The sequence below is a fragment of the Ylistrum balloti genome, unplaced genomic scaffold (genome assembly GCF_031769215.1).
Source record: "Ylistrum balloti isolate Yb309-2 unplaced genomic scaffold, AGI_CSIRO_Ybal_v1 Utg370580, whole genome shotgun sequence".
Classification (NCBI taxonomy): Eukaryota; Metazoa; Mollusca; class Bivalvia; order Pectinida; family Pectinidae; genus Ylistrum; species Ylistrum balloti.
In genome coordinates this window covers 638,519-657,413 of record NW_026782361.1, presented here as the reverse complement: position 1 = coordinate 657,413, position 18,895 = coordinate 638,519, and the positions used below count along the sequence as shown (strand labels likewise).

The 18,895-nt window shown below is 35.6% G+C and overlaps 1 protein-coding gene across 1 annotated transcript in view; it reads right to left on the bottom strand.

Moving 5' to 3' along the window:
- The window catches only part of LOC132556585 (early endosome antigen 1-like), an 84,112-nt gene continuing 65,217 nt past the window's right edge, over positions 1 to 18,895 (bottom strand). Inside the window, exons 40-54 of the mRNA XM_060221004.1 lie at positions 18,598 to 18,681; positions 13,988 to 14,323; positions 13,506 to 13,673; positions 12,761 to 12,928; positions 12,498 to 12,581; positions 12,123 to 12,374; positions 11,830 to 11,997; positions 11,468 to 11,640; positions 8,400 to 8,441; positions 8,185 to 8,278; positions 7,795 to 7,865; positions 7,114 to 7,216; positions 6,758 to 6,946; positions 3,742 to 3,831; positions 1 to 1,741 (exon numbers count right to left, since the gene is read on the bottom strand). Of these exons, the coding sequence (XP_060076987.1) occupies positions 1,646 to 1,741; positions 3,742 to 3,831; positions 6,758 to 6,946; positions 7,114 to 7,216; positions 7,795 to 7,865; positions 8,185 to 8,278; positions 8,400 to 8,441; positions 11,468 to 11,640; positions 11,830 to 11,997; positions 12,123 to 12,374; positions 12,498 to 12,581; positions 12,761 to 12,928; positions 13,506 to 13,673; positions 13,988 to 14,323; positions 18,598 to 18,681 (2,118 nt within the window). The 3' untranslated portion in view covers positions 1 to 1,645. The remainder of the gene's footprint in view (positions 1,742 to 3,741; positions 3,832 to 6,757; positions 6,947 to 7,113; positions 7,217 to 7,794; positions 7,866 to 8,184; positions 8,279 to 8,399; positions 8,442 to 11,467; positions 11,641 to 11,829; positions 11,998 to 12,122; positions 12,375 to 12,497; positions 12,582 to 12,760; positions 12,929 to 13,505; positions 13,674 to 13,987; positions 14,324 to 18,597; positions 18,682 to 18,895) is intronic.

Here is an 18,895-nt window from a genome sequence, read left to right as displayed (position 1 = left end):
AATTTGTATGACCAGTTCTGACTGGATTTTATTGTAAAATGACAAAAAATGTATATAGATATAAATTTCAATGTGAGACAGGCAATCACAAATCTTATATAAATAGTCATACATCAATCTCCCATGTTTTACACTTTGTCAGGCGACATCACAGCTGCTAGGGGAATGGATTTCACAATACGCCTCCCATGTTCTCTCCACAATATCATGCAAAGCTTATGTCTGACCTTGTATTACAAATTGATGCATAGGTCATAGTTCATGGATTCACTCTCCATGTGAACATTTCGATGTTAAAAATTGATTACAAAGCACACACTACTAGTGACTACAGCGCAAGCCTGAATCTTGTCAGAAAATTGTGATTGGTAATAACAGTAGGTAGATTTAATACATCGCCTTGTCTTACCACTAACAAACAATAATAAATAGCCAGCTAAGTGATCTATCAAGGAATCTGGAACTTTCTAAAGTAGTGTCGATCAACTTTGTACAACAGCGCGCGACCTTTCAATAGAATGTGACCTTTGTCAACACAAAATGAAAAGGCCTTGGTCAAAAAGTTATGACCTTGGTCGAAATAAACTGTTTAAGCTGTGACCTAGATTTATGCAATATGACCTTGATCAACATTTGTGAATTTGAGATCTATATCTTCAAAGATTACAAAATAAATGCTATTAACAGTAATATCTTAATAAAATGTGATTAAAACTCAAATATTCAGTAAAGTGTTATCACAGACCAATGAATGATGGACGCTAGTTTGTGCCTGATGCACCTTTACACAACTACACAGGCTATAGACAATACTACCAGTAGTATAGAAGACAAATACAAAAAGAAAACTACAATCAAATAACAACTTCATAAATTACTATATAGGAAACCATATAAAGGAATCTGACTAATAACCAATTTGTGGAACAGAATCTAGGAACAGAAATAAAGATTCAGCACAATATGAATGCTATCATGGGATATCACCTATGCCCTGTGATGGCTGCCTATATAAATACTGGCGGTGTATTCTGAACTGTATCTCTACTACTTCATCTATCACAATCACACAAGCACATGGACGAAAAGTTGATTACTGACTTATTATTTACATCTTCTATGCTTATTTCTACATTTATTTGTCTGTGCAAATAGCTTAGGACATGATTTAGAAAATTGATTTTAAAATATTTGAATATTTGGTATGATTTCTTTGTTGTCTTTCATACTTAACAGACATGCTTATATAAATACAATAATTATAACAAATATACCAAACCTATCATGCTTTGGCTCGGTAGACGTAATGACCTACAGTTTTTGTACAGTAAATGACTGGTCCCTAAACAGACTGACTAAAAGTAGAGGTAAAAACAGAGCTAATAGTTCACTAGACCACACTTGTATGGACGGACATCGGCAGATCTAACAATAAAATCATACAATTTGTTGTACATTTGAAAGAGTTCTGGCAAAATGTTGACCTTAGTCTACAAGATTTCACGTTTTGTAGACTAGAGGATCCTGTATTGGCTAGTGAGTATCAATTAACACTGCCACCCCCATATCACAGGAATGTAGCCTCCTCATACACACAGTCTATAAGTCAGCAAGGACAGTTGACTTTAAATCATTGTAGTTGACTTTACGTTGGAATGGCCCGAGCCTTGCCTAGCTGGCCAGAGAGGTCACGAACTTTGTCAGACCAATACTCACTGCTTTGCTGTAGCTGTATGGAAAGCTGTGGAAAGAGACAAAACATGGGGTCAGAGGTCAGATTGGTAATGTCTTTGTCACAATAAAGCTACATGTAATAAAGGATATTATTGCATCAGTTTTTATTGCAAGAGAGAGTTCCATTTTCAATATGCACAATGTTCTTTATCTTGTAGTACTTTTCCTTAATTCATTCAGTATATACACCCTGACATACAAATAAATCTCAAGATTTATCTACCCTGACATACAAATATAAATCTCAAGAGTTACCTACCCTGACTAATAAATAAAATTTCTTGATATACCCTGACATATACAAATATTGAGTTATCTACCCAGACATTTGAATGAAATCTCAAGCGAATATACCTTCCAACACACATTTTACAAATGAAATCTTCTAGCTCAACACAAACCATCTATCAATTCTCCAAGTAAGCTGTTAATCAAAATGAGCGGTTGTGTTTATGAAGTGATCTTTTTTGTAAGAATTGGGCAATAAATTTAAGCACTCTCAGTTGTCAACATAATGAAGACTATCTACAGAAAGCATCTCGGAGAGTTTGTGCATTTTTTATTGTACCGACACCAATACATTTGTGAAGTTAAGAGGTATAGTAAGCATGCTATCGCTGAATGAATCATGCCTCTTTTCTCTTACATTTAAACATTGTTCGAAATATCATGTTATTATTTTAAACATTTGATTTCAACAACACAAACTGTTAATCATTAGTTAAAGGTTAAATAATAAACTCTGATGTTACATTTGATGTCTTACTATTGAAGAACAGAAATCAAAACTTTTCTCATCATGTAACCAAAACAAAATCACTTTTTAAAAAACTTGACACAGCAAACAGATGTCATCAATCAATTTAGAGTATAAGCAACTATCTGCATTATTACATCTAACGCATTCCACACTAGACTACTGGGAGAAAAACCAACCTAGTATGTGGCGGGGTACTGCTGTGACAACAAAACAAACATACATACAGTGGTATACAGGTGTATATCAACGTTTATACTTATATAACCTACAACGCACACTAACTACTTCAATTTTTTTCTTATCAATATATACTAGCTAATCACCTCCTACTTCTAGAGCTATGTCCTTGTTAGATTTTAAGAGTGATTTGTTGTCAATATCTAAGTGAGGTTTCCTCTAGTATAAAAATGTTATATGGCTTTTGCTATTATTATGAAATATGAACGATCACTGATCAAAGTCTCTACTTTTACCCTACTGCTACTGTAAGTACATGTTACCACATGACATTCTCTACTTTTACCCTACTGCTACCCTAAGTACATGTTACCACGTGACAATCTCTACTTTTACCCTACTGCTACCCTAAGTACATGTTACCACGTGACAATCTCTACTTTTGCCCTACTGCTACCCTAAGTACATGTTACCAAGTGACAATCTCTACTTTTACCCTACTGCTATCCTAAGTACATGTTACCACGTGACAATCTCTACTTTTACCCTACTGCTATCCTAAATACATGTTACCAAGTGACAATCTCTACTTTAACCCTCCTGTATAATCTTACCCCAAGTTACAATCTCTGGTTTAAGTCTCTAAGTTTGCCCCACTGCTGGCCTTGCTCAATGTTACCCAGTGACAATCTCTGATTTAAGTCTCTAAATTTACCCCACTGCTGGCCCCGATAGGTGTTATACGGGTGACAATCTCTGATTTAAGTCTCAAAGTTTGCCCTACTGCTGGCCTTGCTAAATGTTACCAAGTGACAATCTCTGATTTAAGTGTCTAAGTTTGCTCCACTGCTGGCCTTGGTGCATTTCACCAGGTGATAATCTCTGATTTAAGTCTCTAAGATATGTAGTACTATAATAAAATTGCTGATGGAAAAGTCAGCCAGTGAAAAGTAGTAATCCAATCAATACAATACATATGTATTGAAAAATCTGCAAAGTTTTCCTGATTCTAGCTTTGCTGTAATTTCCTATTGACAATTTGAAAAATCTGAATTTGGCGGGAACCTTACCTCTCCGACTCGTTGTATCCAGTAGTTCTTGTCTAGATCTTGTGGGTTTGAGATCCCTGCATCATCTAATCCCTTACCAAAGGCCCTCCGCTGTAAAACAACAACATCTCAAAACGTTATGTTTATACTTAATGAGGCATGACAAAGGACAGTAAACCACTCACAACTATTTCTATATGTCAAACCACAGACTTAGATTGTACTGTATATCTGTCTGTGAAAAAAAACGAGAGAAATCCATGGTGGTTTTAAAAAATCAAAAGTTCGTTTCTAGATTATGAGGTCCTTCCCCAGCAAAATGTGAGAAGGTGAAAAAATCTTTAAAGGGTATTTAGCAAACTGAAAAGATAATTGTTTTTGTTTTGCTTTTGTTTCTGTTTTATTCAAGAGTCTCCAAAAAATGCTCCTGTCAGCATTCATCACTTCTAAATATTGTTTAAGCCATATTGACGATGGAGATGATAAGATATGACATTTGGTGGTGTTTGGCACGTAAAAAGAACTAACAACTATTGTAGGACATAACATCTGGTCAATTGTATAAAGAAACAAAATAACATTCAGAAGAAACAGGGAAAACTGGGGAAATTGTGGGAAAAATACATAAAGGGAAAATTCTGAGTAAATAACATACAAGGATTATTGCATAAAATACCAAGAAAAATACATACAGAAAAGATTGTGGGAAATATCCAAGAATAGTACTGTGGGAAATACACACAGGGAAACATGTGGGAAAAACATGTACTGGGACAATTGTGGGGAAAACATGTGCAGGGACAACTGTGGGAAAAACACACTTAGGGAATATTGTGGAAAAACACACTTAGGGAATGTTGTGGGGAAAAATACATACAGGGAATATTGTGGGGAAAAACACATACAAGGAAACATTGAGGGAAAATTGTGCAAAAAATGCACAATGGGACAATGAATAATAATAAAGTCAATTATATAACATCATAATGAGATAAAGATTTATGTCACTGGCCCAGTGAGAATTTCGACTATGTCACTGTGAAATCATCACTAAGTGGATACAACATGTGACCTAGCTACAATATTAGACATCATACAACAGAGAACCATGGTAGCCAGAGGGTGTTCTCTATATACACTATTAGACATCCTACAACAGAGAACCAAGGTAGCCAGAGTATGTGATCTATATACACTATTAGACATCCTACAACAGAGAACCATGGTAGCCAGAGTGTGTTATCTATATACACTATTAGACATCCTACAACAGAGAACCATGGTAGGTAGAGGGTGTTATCTATATACACTATTAGACATCCTACAACAGAGAACCATGGTAGCCAGAGGGTGTTATCTATATACACTATTAGACATCCTACAACAGAGAACCATGGTAGCCAGAGGGTGTTATCTATATACACTATTAGACATCCTACAACAGAGAACCATGGTAGCCAGAGTGTGTTATCTATATACACTATTAGACATCCTACAACAGAGAACCATGGTAGCCAGAGGGTGTTATCTATATACACTATTAGACATCCTACAACAGAGAACCATGGTAGCCAGAGGGTGTTATCTATATACACTATTAGACATCCTACAACAGAACCATGGTAGCCAGAGTGTGTTATCTATATACACTATTAGACATCCTACAACAGAGAACCATGGTAGCCAGAGGGTGTTATCTATATACACTATTAGACATCCTACAACAGAGAACCATGGTAGGTAGAATATATGACCTAGCTACACTATTAGACATCCTACAACAGAGAACCATGGTAGCCAGAGGGTGTTATCTATATACACTATTAGACATCCTACAACAGAGAACCATGGTAGGTAGAATATATGACCTAGCTACACTATTAGACATCCTACAACAGAGAACCATGGTAGCCAGAGGGTGTTATCTATATACACTATTAGACATCCTACAACAGAGAACCATGGTAGGTAGAATATATGACCTAGCTACACTATTAGACATCCTACAACAGAGAACCAAGGTAGCCAGAGGGTGTTATCTATATACACTACTGAACATCATACAACAGAGAACCATGGTTGGTAGAGTATATGACCTAGCTACACTACTAGACAGAGAGTACAGAGTGATGTAAAAGTCTATACTGGTAATATTCTGTAGACTACTGTGAAATACTAAATATCAGGGTTTCTGTAATTATTTGTAATGTTCAATATTACAGAACGTTTTACCTTTTTGTTATAATCATATATACTCTAATTATATTCTAATTTGTTACATTTATATAATGCATGAAATAGTCATACAAACAGCTTTTCTTCAAAGTACATTCATACAGTACTGTGAATTCTAGTCTGTTGAAAACATCTTAATTACTGGCTAAACATTTACTTATGAGAATTCAAGGTCTGAATATAAAACTCTGGAAGTATCAGGTGCAGTTAGTAAGTTCTCTAGACTGAGTGTTAATTCTGCTACGTTTCCGTGATTAATACTTTTCTAGAATTAGAGTTACCTGCTCCTTATCCATTTGTAAATCCTTGATGTCTACTTTGTCCTGTAATAAGTCATGTGACACACTAACAAGCTAGACCTACCAGAGGCATCACACACACACTACTAACCATTGTACCGTGACAATCATGTGCAGCATGCACTAGATGAACTATATGGTTACAGACAGTCACACAAAAGTCAATGAAATTCTCTTTAATAGATATTGATTATTTGAGGAGAGGAATAAATATAAGCTTCTAACTCATTTCCATTCTTAGTTCATATCCAGCAGTTGTAAAATATAGATTAAATTCAAATTTTCTGAGTAAAAAATATTTGAAAAGTGATAAAGAATTTTTTTGGGAGTTCTGTTTAAATAGTGATATAAAATTGAACATTGATTTTCACCAATGACGCACCAGGCAAAGGCAGCATTTGTCTAACATTGAAAGACATTCACAAGAAAACTATGGAAGCCATGAGGGACTACAAAATGTGGATCTTCTCACACCAAACTCCTAATAGCCTAGCATTACTTACTGGTTTCTCCATCTCTTTATATGGAGAGCTTTGCTCAATGAGTAAGTGTTTGCGGGCTTCCAGCTGCGACTTAAGACTGCCAATTGTCTGTTCCTTACTCTCCACCTGTAACTCGAGGGTCTGTCGTGCTGCCATTTCTCTCTCAAGGTCGTTCCTCAGGCGGTGATTCTCTTTCTGTAGTGTACCCAACTGTAGATAAAAATTCAACAGGTTTAAAGTTTATTATTGAAATATAAAATCAACTGAAAAACCTCATACAGACCTGACAAAATGTAGGTGTTCAATCTTCCATTCTTTTTAATCCTAATTAAAACTGTCAGGTTTACTAACAGGACTAGGTACAAGTTTGACCTTACCTGTTGGTTAAGAAGCTGGATGTTATCTATGTTGACTTTAAGGCGAGTGTGCAGGTCCTCTATTGTGGCAATTTTGCCTTGAACCTCCTGATCCTGGTCAGACCTGTGTGACAAAAGAGGTCAAGGGTCACATTATCATTATCAACTAAGAGGGTCACAAGTAAAGGACTGAGACAGATGAGACAGGCAATCTGATAACACGTATTTAAGGTATTTATACAATACTTTTTTTATATACTTATCAGTTAATATGTAATAACCATCCCCGTGCTAAATCTACAGTTTATCTTAATGAGTTCTTTTTAACTTTATTGCAAAAAACAAAATGGGTCCCACAATGTAAAATTAAAGTATTTCCAGAAATTCTATGAGAACAGGACTTGGAACTCACATGTAGATACAGTATATCATTGCCTATCTAAATGTATTAGAGGTAATGTGGATTTCTTGTTACACCTGAAACCTTGAGAAATGGAATTATTTCCCATAAAATCGTTAATTTTTAAAGGCGGATTTATACTCGCTGATTTCGTTGGGTGTTTTAAATCAACAAATTCCACAAATTGTTAAAATTAGTGTGAAGTAGATCTATTGAACTATATCCACCCACGAAGTCAAGAGTCCACCATAAAGTTTTTTTGAAAATCTACGAAAATTGAGTCTGTGTATAGTTATACATACTCATGTTGTTCCAATCTGTTCCTGAGCTGGTTCAGTAGCACCTGTTGGTGTGATGAATGATTCTGCAGCGCCTGTATGACAGTTAGTATAACAGTGTACAAACAATGCATTTGATTTTCTGCACGTATCTCTTATCAATATATATATATATATGTTGTATTTTACATAGGTTATCGTTTCATATGTAATTTATGAAGCCAGTCTATGATTTTTTCATTTTAGCCATATCCATATACACTGTATGTCTTATGTCTTATGTTAATGTTTTAAGTCATAGCTTACTTTTATGATAATGGTTCGTAAAGAATGACACATCAATTCAAGATGACCTTGAACCCCATCATATTTTTTAAAATATTTTTTTGTAAAGAATTACACACAAACTCTGACCTTGAATCTATCAGAGTCGTCTCTCCTTTCATCTAGCTCTATCTTCATCTTGTTCATTTGTTTCTGTAGCTTAGCAACCTGTTCCAGTAATTGTCTGTAACAAAATGGGTATAGTCATGTCACTTTGTATCTCTATGTGAACTGTTTAATTTGTATGGATTACCTAACTTTATTTTCACAAATGTAATAATTCTATTTACAGAGAAGATACTTACTCTTTTTCTGCAGTGAGTGTCATAATAGCTTTACTTTGTTCTCTGAAAAATAATATTGAAAAATCATATATATATTGATAGATAGAAACTTACAAATAAACAAATGAAGAATGCAGAATATCAATGAGTTTGCATATACAGAAAGCTGACTGCTATCTTATATCACATTCCATGTATTCTGTTTCAATAGCTTCATGCCAATTCTATGTTAATATACCAGAGACAGACAATAATAAAAAGCTGAATGCTAGCCTTACTCTGCATTACATATATATATATCTTATAGGAAAACATACAAATTATGAACAGTTTACAGAGACAGGGTAAGGGTAAGGCAATGACTTTACATAAAATGATCTTGTGCACAATGGTATTCAACATATTCAAAAGCAATTCAGATTTATAGACAGAAATCTTATTACAGAGCATTAGATGACTATAAACATGCTTATGAACAAAGTCTTCATAGAGAAAATGTTGACTTTTATTTCATTTTCAATCATTAGTAAATAGAAAGAGACAGAAGGACCAACATTCTTGTTTCAGTGTTAATATGTGTTAAACTTATACCAATTTTCTTTCAGGTCTACTAACTTTCACATCACAAGTTTGGGACAATCAACTTTGCTGTACCGTAATGTTTGTTTAACATCCTTGCCTTAATTCTTGGCAAGTAATTTTTTGTGCGATCATGACAATTGTCAAATGAAGGAAGTTGGATAATAGAACACTGAATTCATTTCTTACCAAATATCAAAAAGTTCTACAAATGGGACTAGCAAGAGAGAATGAAATTTAAGTTGGCTAATAAAACTTTGTCAAACTCATAATTATTCATGAAATCATATCAAAACTAGAACTAAATTTTCAATCAAATTTGAAGTATGAAGGATTACTGGTTACAATGTGGTCAGTAGTAAGGGTTATATCACACACCATACCTAATTTTGTTTCCCAGTTTTTCATTCGCAAGCCTGTAAGATAATAGAGTAATACAAATAACAGCATGCTTCAACAATCCAACACCAGGCAACAAAGAACTCATTAACAAGTCAGAAACAACTCAAAAATACAGCAGATTTAATCAGCACGTATATTGGTAAAATACTTTCAAAGTACATTCATGTTATACTTGTGAAAAAGTTTAAGAGGTACAACTGATTTATACTGGCGAAATAGTTTTGGGTACAATCTAATTATATAGGTGAAATAGTTTTGGGTACAATCTAATTATATAGGTGAAATAGTTTTGGGTACAATCTAATTATATAGGTGAAATAGTTTTGGGTACAATCTAATTATATAGGTGAAATAGTTTTGGGTACAATCTAATTATATAGGTGAAATAGTTTTGGGTACAATCTAATTATATAGGTGAAATAGTTTTAGGTACAATCTAATTATATAGGTGAAATAGTTTTGGGTACAATCTAATTATATAGGTGAAATAGTTTTGGGTACAATCTAATTATATAGGTGAAATAGTTTTGGGTACAATCTAATTATATAGGTGAAATAGTTTTAGGTACAATCTAATTATATAGGTGAAATAGTTTTAGGTACAATCTAGTTATATAGGTGAAATAGTTTTAGGTACAATCTAATTATATAGGTGAAATAGTTTTGGGTACAATCTAATTATATAGGTGAAATAGTTTTAGGTACAATCTAGTTATATAGGTGAAATAGTTTCAGCGTACAATCTAGTTTTACTTGTGAAATAGTTTCAGGGTACAATCTAGTTATATAGGTGAAATAGTTTCAGGGTACAATCTAGTTTTACTAGTGAAGTAGTTTCGGGGTACAATCTAGTTATATAGGTGAAATAGTTTCAGCGTACAATCTAGTTTTACTTGTGAAATAGTTTCAGGGTACAATCTAGTTATATAGGTGAAATAGTTTCAGGGTACAATCTAGTTTTACTTGTGAAATAGTTTTGGGGTACAATCTAATTATGTTCACACTGGAGTGGAATCTTATTATCTACATTGTTATCTTTAACGATCTTTATACAAACTGGTCATTCATTGAAAAAATTACTTAACATGTATCACTAACTTTAGGGGCTTACTTTCTACTTATTAACTTAAGCGATATGTTCTTAAATGCTGGTGTCTGGTAGCCCAGTTTTCTGGAATTTCCTGCCTAACCACATTATTATCCATGGTATATATCTCTTGGTGACCCTAACCAGCCAGAATTATGCCATGCAGTAAATGCTGTGTTAACTGCTTTTAAGTTAATTAGTGTGATTTAATTTCTACCTGGATTATAAAATATCAGAGGAAACAAACATTTCCTTGTCAATGTTGTATGGAATAATTGCTTATGTCTTTGCATGCATTTGTTTAGAATTTAAAAAAATGATTTTAGTGCGTCAAGTCTAATCTTTCCATTACAGTCACATGAAATGTACTGTTTCTGACTCAAGAAAAGGGATGCAAAAGAACAATCATAACTTGTAACAAACATGCTCAACTTTTAGCTGTGGAACAAATCAAAATGCATAAATAAAGTATAACTGTACATTTCTAAATAAATTCTGTGATTCTTTCTGTTGTATAAATCATAATGTGATGGTTAACAACTGAAAATGACTTCCTAATAATTTCTCTGATTAGTTTTTAGCGAGCAACATGCCACGTGACATGTAAACAACATTTAGATAGTACCTCTGTAACCAATATTCTCCACCACCTATCAATGCCTAGAGAAAATCAAATATGTTTTCATAATATCATTCTTAGCTTCTAATTCTTCAGTTCTAAGGAAAATATATAAAAGGATCATTCTACTCCACATAACAGAAAACAACATCAATTAATGAAACAATTAAATAGTATGTAACATGTTTATCCTGTACAGGAAGCTTTGCTTTTTATATCCAATGTTTAATATGGCAATAGTAACATAAAAGACAAAATTACAAATTCCTTTCATTGATTTGAAGCTGGATCAAACACTTATGAGCAAAATATCCTAAGTTTGATATTAACATTTAAAGTCAGGAAATAAACAATAAAATCAATTTCCATCTGCTCTGATAAATTCTCCAGTGATGTGCTTACTTTTGTTCCTGAACCCATGTGTTGACGTTCTGGACCACAAGCTCACTTTCTCGGTGAAGACGGTCACCGTTGGAGCGCGACTCCTCCAGTGCTACTCTCAGCCCTTGTATTTCCTCATTAGCACTATGATAATTGTGGCGCAGTAACTCTACCTCATTTTGCAGCTTGTCAGACTAGAAGAAAACAAAGTACAATTAGCAGGATGTGGTCAGAATTAAGTACATATTACAGGTGTTTGTTTCTTTCAATTTAAGTATCATAAATTTACAAGAAAAAATTATGCAGTCAATTTGAATCTTGATTATCAATGTCCCCAAGAAGGTAACCTTTACTACATTAATTAGCTCTGTAAGATCCCTTACCTCATCAATCTTGGCCTTGTACTTCTCCTGGATCGCACTCAGCTCCACCTTAAGAACCACAGACTCCTCCTCCAGTGCCCCTAGGTCCTGTAGGGATTGTCGGTTTTTATCTTGTGAGTTCATTAACTCTTGTTGTAAGTCCTGGTATCGCAACTCAAAGTTCTCCAGCTGAAGAAAATACAATGAATATTTCATTACCATAAATCATTGCTGTGTGTTGTTTGATTCTATTACCTTTCCTGATGTTTAGATTGAAAGTCAAGCAACCCTGATATTGTGTAAAATGTTCCTACCTCTTCCTCTGAAGCCCTGTTAAGCTCCTGCATTTTCCTGAGTTCTTGAGTTAGTTCTCTCATCTTCTCCTCATAAAGAGCAATCTCATCTGTCATTCCTTGGTTCTGCTGTTGCAATTTGGCTAGGTCTGTCTTCAGTGCTGCCACCTGGCGGGACTTCTCTCCTAGCTGGTCCATTGATTCCTTGTGGTGACCTTGAACTGTGGTTAGCTGGACCTTTAGGTCATGAACTTTCTGTTCATTCTCCATCAGCTGTCAAAACATAAATATATAATACACAGGCTATCATATTATAACATAAATATTTACAAATTATCTATTCTTAAAGAGAACTTTACATCAGTAAATCAAAGAGTATAGTGTAAGAATACGTACCGAGGCATGTGTCTTTCTATACTGTTCCTGCACACGATCCAAATCATTCTGTAGCTGTCCCAGTGTCTCTTCGTATCTGGAAACCTGTCACAAGTTCACAAAATCCAACCGTCAATTAAAGTTAGAAGTAACATGGGTGACTATATGCTCCCCTAAAAATTTTCGGGGAGCAAAACTATTTACATGTTCATAACCAACAAGTCTAAAGATAATCATAACTGTTATCTGGAGTTACGTGTTAATAAGATGTTCCAGTTACTAACCTCCTGTGAGTGATGCACACTCTGTTTCTGGGCTGACTGTAGATTTAGCTTGGCTACTCTCAGTTGACCTTCACGTTCCACTAGCTCCTCCTTTAGAGCCATCTGTCGCTGGTGCATTGACTCAATATCAGCACGTAGATTAGAGACTAGCTCATCTTTGTCTTTCACCTACAGATCAATGATACAAAAACACAATGATAATGTATGTACCAAGTGAGGTCTGTCCACAGATCATGTGACTTTAATCTTAGTTCCTTTCTACTGAAGGAATTATAACCATATTTGGTTCTGTTCCGTTTCATTCAGCAATACAAACTGAAAACATTGATAGAAACTTTTGAGATACAACTGTACATAAGTAACACAAGTTATGAAATACAACTGTACATAAGTAACACAAGTTATGAAACACAACTGTACATAAGTAACACAAGTTATGAAACACAACTGTACATAAGTAACACAAGTTATGAAACACAACTGTACATAAGTAACACAAGTTATGAAATACAACTGTACATAAGTAACACAAGTTATGAAATACAACTGTACATAAGTAACACAAGTTATGAAATACAACTGTACATGAGTAACACAAGTTATGAAATACAACTGTACATGAGTAACACAAGATATGAAATACAACTGTACATGAGTAACACAAGTTATGAAATACAACTGTACATAAGTAACACAAGTTATGAAATACAACTGTACATAAGTAACACAAGTTATGGCAGCTTACCGTGTTTGTGAGGTCATTAATATGCCGTTGGGCAGATTCAAAGTCGTCTTGAAGGTCAGCGTTGTGTTTACGCGCCATTTGTAGGTTTTTACCGGTCTCCTGGTGTCTGTCACGTTCACCACGGATCTCCTGTTGTAGCTGGGTGAGAATCTGATCCTGCTGTTCTACCTGTGTATCAAATGGTTGTATGTTTTATTATTAGCTACAGCACAAGTATTCAGTAACTTAAGATACTGTTTAAGGGTTAGATGTTTTATTATTAGCTACAGCACAAGTATTCACTACCTTAAAATACTGCTGATGAGATAAATGTTGTTTATATTTCAAGGCTATTACTGTATATTACATGTAACAGAATCTGATTATGTCTGATTATGGAAGTATAAAATCCTGTAAAGTGAAGTGTAAGTCACATGATCCAGCAGGTAAAGCACTACATTAGTATTACATGTTCAAACGAAAAAAATCCCAAACTTATGTACCTGGTCACTTAGCATCTTTTCCTGCTCCCGTGCACCCTCTAGCTCAACCTCATATTTGTGGGCTTGTTGTTTGTAGGCGAGGCCCTCCTGTACAGCTGAGTGATGGTCTTCCTTGGAGTTGACCAGGTCCTTTCTCAGCTTGTCAATCATGACCTTCTGTTCCTCAATCTCCTCCTCATAGCTTGTGTTACGCTCTCGAAGTGTCTTCACCTCCATCTGTAGTTTACGGTTGATTTGTTCATACCTGACAACCTCAGTGACACGCTGACTAAGCTGGTCCTGTGTGGTTTGTAGACTTTGCTCCATCAGCATCAACTTCTCCTCATGGTGGGCCAGCTACAATATTGACAGATAAACTATTGACAACAGACACAAGTCAGAAACTCCCCTTCATGTTGGGCCAGCTACAATATTGACAGATAGACTACTAATTATAAACACATTTGAAGTCATCAACATCTCCTCATAGTGGGCCAGCTATAGTATAGACAGACTACTTATTATAGACACAAAATATCTGCACAGACACATACTCTCATCATCAGATAGCCTTACATTTGAGTTGTTTCTGTGTAAATCATGCTTTTGTTCTAAATATTGGGAATATATAAGATATTACTCCTCTACATCTTCATAGTCTATTATGCCCACCTGTTTATATATGAATGTATATTTTAGAGAAGCAAGACATGGGCTTGATGGCATATGATCTGGTATGATATAAAATTTCTTTACATCTAAAGTTGGATTTTCTACATTCAACAGGACACTTTTTTGATAGTACAAAGCACACTCTGATATGGAGTTAGAAATTAAATCTTCAGTATAAGAAAATGATACATATTCAACTGACAAACAAAGCATGATGATATCATATAACTTCAAATATATCATAATCACAGGAAGTGTAAATGTTTTAGATAAAACTGTATGTCAAAGTTACTGTGAAATCATTAAATTTTGTGGGAGTTTTATTTTCATTCATTTCGTGGGTACTTAAAATCAATGAATTCATATAACCATGAACTGTTAAACTTAGTATAAGTAGATTGAAAGTAGTATATTTATTCACAAAATCAAGTGCCAATGAAATTATATCTTTTATGTAAATCATGATAATTGAGTCTGATGAAAACATTTGATCTCACAGGAGTAGAACAAAAACAGCTTAAAATAAACTTTATTTGTTTTACAACAACTGCAAAACAAGTCATTGCTACTTAAACTAATAACCCTTGTTGGCCTGAATCTAAGTGTATGAGAGGTCTTACTCTGTATGTGGGGGATGAGGGTGGGGGTAGGTGGAAGGGGGAACTGGAATACAGGGGCAAAAAACCATGTGTTCAGGCAGGAGACCCCCTACCTTTTCATGTCTGTGTTCCGGGAGTGAAATTCCTGGATTGCTAGATATGAAAAGCGAGTGTGTTTCCACTACCCAACCACAGTTTGATTCCTTGTCTTTTTTAAAAATGTGCCCTGGCTTAAGAAATACAAGAACTACTGTGTACACTGGGTTGACATCTCCCAGATCACAGTGACTCAATCTAATCCAGATACACTCTCAACTCGCTCCTTTCATACCAATTAATATCTTTTAAAAACAATGACTTGCTGTAGTTACATACCATCCCTGTGGCTTCTCTGTTCTTTATTAGACCCATGTCCTATATCTTTATATACTCAGTAAAAAGTTCAAAGGGACCATGCTTGTTATCATTGCTAACTACACGTTCCTCTTTTACTAAATTAGCAAAATCTTGATTTAAAGTTCTAACAAAAACTAACTGAAAACTTGATCCAATTCTCTACATTCCACTGTAGATATCACAAGATAACATTCTTCCTGAATAGATGCTTCCAAGATCCAAGGGAGATAAATATGATCCTCAAAGATAATGTCTCTTGTTACTGTCCCCACCATTGTCCAAGGACCATAACAGTACTGTACCAATCAAAGCTTAAAAGAGCTATCAGACAAGTTTTACCACACAACTTATAATGTGACACTTAACACGGAAACATGTGATCTATCTTCAGTCATAAGAAATCAAAATTGCATTCCTAACTAGAGAACACTATCCAATTACATAGATTTTCAATATGTACAGCCATCGCTTCCTATAGAGTAGCAAGTCAATATTGGATTATGTTTGTAATGGTAGTGTTGACTGCCTGGTAACTCTATATACCAGGGATCTGTAATGAAATATATTGTATGCTACCTGATTAACTGATCATTTTACACATTATGGGTAAAAAGCTATACAAATGCTCTATCCTTAACTAAAATATATGTTTATATCATCACTAACTCAAAACAACTTCATATTTGACTAGAAAAGACCAATATCATTTTTTATACCAATGCAGGGACATGATGTATCCTATTTGTCCCTGACCCATGGCAATGTTTTTTATTCATTTTTTTTTTATTTAAAACAGTTTCAGATTAGTTATTTACAAGTGAAGTCTCACACACAAGGCAATTCGAATGTTTATTGTTTTCAAGAAAAACTGCCTGTCAGCAAAATTAAAACTCTAATGATCATGTTACTACTACCCTTCCTGAAGTGCAATGTCTGCAACTAAAGAAATGAATCAGAATTCCTACCCTGCCACTCCAGTATTGGTAAGACAGTATCCTTTCCTCAAAATCTTCTCCCTGGTAGAAGTCCATGTTTTCCTATTACATAAGAAGTGTCTGGTCCTAAGTAAAGCACTACATTTCAACGAGCAAAATCGCTCCCCTGTATACCTGATACAGGCTTGGTCTTTTAGCAGATCCTGGTAACTCCTGACATTAATCAGTCAGCTACGTACCACAGTAGTGTACTGTTTCTATTTCATTGTATGATATGTCATACATCACCGAGTTTTAATATACACTGAGTTAAAAGCTACGCTGTGATAACATTTATTAATTGGCAAGAAATAGATCATTGTGGCATAACTAAGATTCCGTTAAATGGTGTTCTGAGGATGTGTGTTAGGTTGTATTGTATGTCATGAAGGTCGTGTTGGTCTTTATATACCCCAGGTAAAACTAGACATCATTCCACCTATCAATGTCTTATAAAACATTCAAAGACATTAGTCTTCTCTATAATGACACAGTGGATCACGTCTGTCAGATACTGGGAACGGTCCATACCTATCTAAACCCATCTATACAAGTGACCAAAGGCCACACAAGAATAGGCTACATCCACCCCACTAGTAGGGCCTTGAAATAACTATTCTAAAGGGTTATATCAAACCTCTTGCCACCTCAGGGACAGACCACTTACACCGATCTTGGAGACAAGCCACAATTACAATGACCTTTTGGACAGACCAGACTTGCACTGACCTCGTAAAAAGGCCACACTGACACTGACCTTGGAGACAACGGGCCACACTCACTTTAGGGAGAGATCACATTTACATGGACCCAAAAGAAAGACCACAGAGTATCAATAGACAGACACACTTACACTGACTAAAGGGACAGATCACACTTACACTGACTAAAGGGACTGACCACACTTCCACTGACTCAAGGGACATATCACATTTACAATGACTCAAGGGGCAGACCACACTTACACGGACTCAAGGGACAGACCACACTTACACGGACTCAAGGGACAGATCACACTTACACTGACTCAAGAGACAAATCAAACTTACACTGACTAAAGGGACAGATCACACTTACACTGACTTAAGGGACAGATCACACTTACACTGACTCAAGGGACAGATCACACCATGACTCAAGGGACAGACCATACTTACACTGACTCAAGGGACAGATCACACTTACACTGACTCAAGGGAAAGATTGAGCTTACACTGACTCAAGGGACAGATCACATTTACAATGACTCAAGGGACAGACCACACTTACACTGACTCAAGGGACAGACCACACTTACACTGACTCAAGGGAAAGATTGAGCTTACACTGACTCAAGGGACAGATCACACTTACACTGACTCAAGGGAAAGATTGAGCTTACACTGACTCAAGGGACAGATCACACTTACAATGACTCAAGGGACAGACCACATTTACACTGACTAAAGGGACAGATCACACTTACACTGACTCAAGAGACAGGTCACACTTACACTGACTCAAGGGACAGGTCACACTTACATTGACTCAAGGCACAGACCACACTTACACTGACTTAAGGGACAGATCACACTTACAATGACTCAAGGGACAGACCACACTAACACGGACTCAAGGGACAGATCACACTTACAATGACTCAAGGGACAGGTCACACTTACACTGACTCAAGGGAAAGACCGAACTTACATTGACTAAAGGGACAGACTGAACTTACACTGATGCTGGAGGTTGGGAACAGACCAGGCTTACACTAACCTCAGGAACAGACCATTTACACTGACCTCAGGGAAAGACCATTTACACTGACCTCAGGAACAGGCCCCACTTACACTGATCTCTGAGACAGGCCATGATTACAATGACATTGTGGACAGGTTACACTTGCACTGACCATGAGTCAGGCCACATTTACACTGACTCAATGCATGAACAGATAACCCCCCATCCCTTTTCAGATGGCCCTACCACCAACAATGAGCACACCTACCTCCTGTGCACAATCCTTGTACTGGGCCCTGGCTTCAGACAGATCTGTCTTCAGGTGCTCCACCTCGTTCTGTAGCTCAGATCCCTGTAAGAGTAAGTTTTACCATACATGTATAACATATATATTCATTGGAGATCAATGGAAGCATATCACAAGAGTATTGGTGATAATTCAGAAGTATTTTTTACCATAACATTCCATTATACTCATCAGTAGGATATGTTAGTACTTCATTACCATATCAAACATATATACAAAGGAATTTTCACCATTATTATAACATTACTTTTTCATTCAG